Below are 5,413 nucleotides of genomic sequence, written 5' to 3'. Positions count from 1 at the left end.
AACAATTATGTTCATCAACTAATTTTGTTTTTCTCCTTGCAACCCTTTTATTGTTAGTACATCTTGTAAATGATAAGATCTTTTGCTTTGTTGATTCTTGCACCATTTTTTTCGAGTGATTTTCATGGTACGGAAATCTATCTCTACCCAAAAAAAAATCCCAACTTCTTTGGACTACTTAATTTCTCTTGCTAATTTGGTAATGAAAGATCGAGAAAGCAACTTGTAGTCTTAACTATGATTAAGAGGTTGTCCCCTTTCTTACATATACGTGTGTTAAATATATAGCAGTCACATTATTAGTTCTCATTAATAATTATCGAAAACGCCACTCATGCATGATTATTCAACTGAATATTGAGTATTTATTTATCCGGATAAATGCACTTTTTGCTCTTACTCTATACCCGGATTTAAGTCATGTATATTGACAGCGTAATTTTCATGTTATAGTAAGTAGTAGTATCATTTATTGTTGCTTACTATTATCTTCAATTACCTCAGTGATTGCGTAAATTACACTGTTAGAGCACACAACTTAAATTCATATAGTGGTCACTGTGAAATCAAATAAAGTAGTATATGTGAAACCTTCAATTGATAAAATTATACACCTTTAATATATCCAGTCCACTTATGTCTCAGTAATATAGTACCAAAGTGACACTCCCTTCTTGCATTACAAATGAATAAATACGTGACTTAACAATTAAATGACCGTTAGATCCAAGAAAATTTGTTGGAGGAAAGATATGCATCGCAAAAATGGATTTAAACTGAAGAAATTTTATGGCTTATCTAAATTGTATCATAATTGTCAAGGAGCCAACCGGATACCAAACTGCAACAATTCTTTTATCGTTTTACTTACTGATCGCTAACAAATTACTGTTTGTCATCATGTGATATACAAAGAGCAAGAAGCCGTTTGGACATGATTTAAAATCACGATGATTTGAAGTTGAAGTTTTGTTTGGACATGCAATTTGAATTTCTTTAGTTGTATTTTTTTTTTCATAGAGATGAAAACCCCACAAGTTATGAAAACCATCAAAACTTTCCCAATTCTTATACAATCTTATCAAATGAGTAAATCATAGTTCATAACAAAGTTAATGCGCTACTAGAAGGCCTTTCTAAAAAAAATATAACATCAATTGATCAAACTTTAGTTCAACAAAAAGGAAAATTGAACATGAGTTGTAGTGTAACTACTAATATAATACTCTCACATGGTTAGTAAGAGTAAATTTGTTATAAATATACTACCAACTTGCAGATCTTTTAATATTTGATATAAATAGTAAACATGGTTGGTGAATATATCTACCAACTTATGGATATTTTTTTATATAAATATAAACTTATGGGTCAAGGTTTACATTAAAAAAATTTGAAATCATGATTTGGAATCTCAAATCATGCCTCTTTGAATGATTTGGGATTAAAATCATGATATGAAGTTGAATTTAAAATTTTATGCAAATTGCATAAACAAAAACTAATTTGGAGTCACAAAAAGAAATCATGATTTCATATAGATGTCCAAACGCCTACTAAGAAATGGACAAAGTCAATTGTGTAGAATAAAACCTAAAAAAAAAAAAAAAAAAAAAAAAAAAAAGTTTTGTGGACACAGTTTTTGACCTGACATTAATGAGGCACTGAAAATGTTAAACTAGCATAATTATTATACAAGTAGAAGTTTTAAAAAGACAAATCAAAGGTCATATCTGGTGGAAAAATAATTTTAATATTAAAAAAAAATATCTAGATTCATTTTTCCGTTGCAATCGACGCGTTATTAGCTTTACCATTGGCTTCATTTCTTTATTGGCATTGTTCTATTTCCATTTTCCTTAGCATCTTTATTGCTTACAATTATCTATATATGATCGGTCTTTTTGTCCTTTTTGGGTGAGATAAGATGGGGTTGGGATCCAGTAATCTTTGCTCCAGTATTGTTCAATAGATATCTAAGATCATGACACGTTATCAAGTTATAATCTAATGGCTGCTACTTTTTGTACTAAAGAACAGAGAATAATGCATTGTCAATTTTTTTTTCTCTCCAATATCTCTCCTTTTCCGTGCCTTTAAGAGAGCTAAGAACTAGGATCCTACCCGGCTTTCCCCTCCTTTTTCACTGCATCTTCATCTATTTTGTCCCAAGATTGAAACCCCGAATTATCATGGTGGAAAGATCTCTAACTTATTTACGGTTTTAGTGGTTTATAGGAAGCAAACAATTTATGCTAATTTAGCTTGCTGGAACAGTTGAAGAAAAAAAGCGGTATGCAGACCCTTTTTCCGTGTCTTTTCAATAAACAATAATCTGAAGTGTTAACATTCATCATTATTATCTCAACGCTACTGATAACATAATCTAAGCAATTAGTACAACTCAGACCAACCTCTTAATCATCTTCTCAGTTACCAAGCCAGGGGCTGGTTTCTAAATTCTAAAAGAAGATGCAAGGACGTAAGTTTGATAGCTGTGAATTGAAGCTAACCGTAAGAATGAATTATCTTTTGTATTTTAAGTACCAATAAATCACAGCCACTAGATTATAATTTGATGATGTGGCATGATCTTAAGTATGTATTGAAGAATACTGGACAAAAGACTCAACCCGATAAGATGGTATGCACTGAATAAACAATACCAAATTAAGGGGTTATGACATAATGGGAAGCAATATAAATAACAGCTTCCATTAGACAATTCATATCAAACCAATAAGTCAACCAAAACAATTCTAGGAGAGATGGAATGGGAATGGAGCTATCTGTTTGTTTCTGCAATAATCTTGTTACCAGCTTTCATCCTATTTTTTTCTCAGAAAAAGTCTAAATGTTCCTACAAATTACCTCCAGGACCACCAGGATTACCAATTTTTGGTAACATGTTTGAACTAGGAATCGAGCCGTATAAAAGAATGGCAGGTCTAAAACAGAAATATGGTCCTGTTTTGTGGTTAAAACTTGGCCCCTCAATCAAGATTATGGTTGTTCAAACAGCTCAGGTTGGTGCAGAGTTATTCAAGAACCATGATATTTCCTTTGCAGATCGACCAATGGTCGATGTAAAGTTAGTGCACAATTACTATCAAGGCTCTATGGCTCTAGGCCGATATGGCTCCTTTTGGCGCTTTCAAAGGCGGATATGTACCGTGGAAATGTTCGTACACAAAAAAATCAGTGAAACAGTGCCAGTTAGGCGAAAATGTGTCGATAATATGTTAAATTGGATAGAGAAAGAAGCGAATTCTGCTGAAAAAGGAAGTGGGATTGAGGTTACGCGTTTTGCGTTCCTAGCATCCTTTAATATGCTAGGCAATTTGATTCTGTCGAAAGACCTGGCTGATCCAGAATCCGAAGAGGCCTCTGAGTTCTTCAATGCCATGAAGGGAATCATGGAATGGTCAGGTAGTACTAATGTTTCTGACATATTTCCATTTCTTAGAAAGTTCGATTTACAAAAATTGAGGAAGAAGATGACAAGAGACATGGGGAAGGCCATGGAAATCGCGTCTATATTTCTCAAGGAACGCGAGGAAGAACGAAGGAAGGGTGCGGAGAAGGGGAAAGATTTCTTGGATGTGTTGCTTGAATTTGAAGGTACTGGAAAAGATGAACCAGCTAAATTATCAGAACATAAGATCAAGATATTAATAATGGTAAGTTTCTTAAATCTCGGTAAGTTTCTTAAATCTCTAAACTTCCCTTTTCAACATTAGTTTGCATTTCAACCTGTGGTATTTGGAGCATAAAACTCTTCTAATTTGACTGAGATATTAGTTTTTCTACTTTGGATCTTATACTTTTCATATTTTGCCTTCCATGTTACTTTTGGTCCATTCAAACCATTACCGTTAGCAAATACGAAATTCTATAGTATATGTTCTTACGAGCAACAAAGCTCCAGCTTGAAATGAGTGGATTACACGTCTACAAATTCTCTGACAAAAGTTCTAAATTTACCTCTCAACTTTTGATTAATTACAGTTTAAAGTTACCCTCAAATTGGAGTACCGTCAGGGGTCAAGGGCAAAAATGAGACTTTTTCCTAAAAATGGGTTGACAGTATACCAAGTGTTACGACTTGAGTTCCATTAGGCGTCAAGGGGAAAACGAGACTCTTTTTTGTAACTAGTGCTTATTCTGCAGTGCATATTAGTACATTATACCATGAAATTTACCTTATTTTATGAGTTTAAAAACTATTTACACTGACATTGCATAAAACTAAAACTGTTCCATATGTACATCAGGAAATGTTTTTAGCCGGTTCAGAGACGACTAGCAGCAGTGTAGAATGGGCACTAACAGAGCTCATGCGCCATCCAGGAGCAATGAGCAAAGTGAAAACAGAGCTAATCAAAAGTAGTAGGATCAAACAGGAAGTTTGAAGAAAGTGACATTGAAAATCTTCCTTATATGCAAGCTATAATCAAAGAATCGCTTCGTTTAAATCCTCCTCTCCTTTTCTTGATCCCAAGAGAGACATTTAAAGACACCAAGTTCATGGGGTATGATATACCAAAAGGCTCTCAGGTCTTGGTAAACGCTCGGGCGATTGGAAGAGATCCTGAATGTTGGGAAGACCCTATGAGTTTCAACCCCGAGAGGTTTCTTGGCTCGAAAATAGACGTGAAGGGTCAGCATTATGAGCTAATTCCATTTGGTGCTGGACGGAGGATGTGTGTTGGCCTGCCCTTAGGCCATCGCATGATGCATTTCGCTCTAGGATCATTGCTTCATGAATTCGAATGGGAGCTTCCAGAGGGTGTTTCTCCTAAATCTATCAATATGGATGAAAGCATGGGAGTAACAGCCAGAAAACGCGACTCTTTGAAAGTAATACCAAAAAAGGCTTGACAACTTACAGCTTGTCGGGATAGTTGTTACATATCATTTCATAATGTATCGTATTATATTGTATTGCATTATTTAATTTGATAATATAATGTTTGGATAGGTTATATCATTCCCTTTGTTACATACAATAGGTAACAACCATCCAAATAAGTTGTTATCATAGTTAATCTTTTCGAGCCAACGAGTATTTTGAGTGCTCGCCGGAGTTTCTGTTAGTACTAAATTTGCCTTTACCTAGATCTTTGTCAAACAAGATTATAATTTGGAGAAATTCACATGTGAGTGATGTAAATTTATAAAGTAATACTACTAGTTAACTCTTCCCCTTTTACATTTATCCCGTAAATTAGTGCCCTTTCTGGTTATATGTCACTAACAACAATAACAACAACAATACAACATATCCAGCGTAATCCCACAATAAGTGACATAGTCACTAAATTTGTCATATTACAACTACATGACGGAAAATATTTACACGCATTTGATATTTGTATTAAGCAAATGAATGCAAGACATGTGTCTTTGCATT

At 34.1% G+C, this 5,413-nt stretch overlaps 1 protein-coding gene across 1 annotated transcript; it reads left to right on the top strand.

Moving 5' to 3' along the window:
- Positions 1 to 2,584: 2,584 nt before the first annotated feature.
- LOC132050016 (cytochrome P450 76A2-like) lies at positions 2,585 to 5,000 on the top strand. Its single transcript, XM_059441023.1, is given in 3 exon segments — positions 2,585 to 3,680; positions 4,275 to 4,379; positions 4,381 to 5,000. Coding segments are annotated over 3 exon segments (1,518 nt in total). The 5' UTR covers positions 2,585 to 2,768; the 3' UTR covers positions 4,882 to 5,000.
- The last annotated feature ends 413 nt before the right edge of the window (positions 5,001 to 5,413 follow it).

Source organism: Lycium ferocissimum, chromosome 3 (assembly GCF_029784015.1).
Source record: "Lycium ferocissimum isolate CSIRO_LF1 chromosome 3, AGI_CSIRO_Lferr_CH_V1, whole genome shotgun sequence".
Taxonomy (NCBI): Eukaryota; Viridiplantae; Streptophyta; class Magnoliopsida; order Solanales; family Solanaceae; genus Lycium; species Lycium ferocissimum.
Note: the sequence above shows the minus strand (reverse complement) of the source record. Positions and strands in the feature narration are given on the sequence as shown.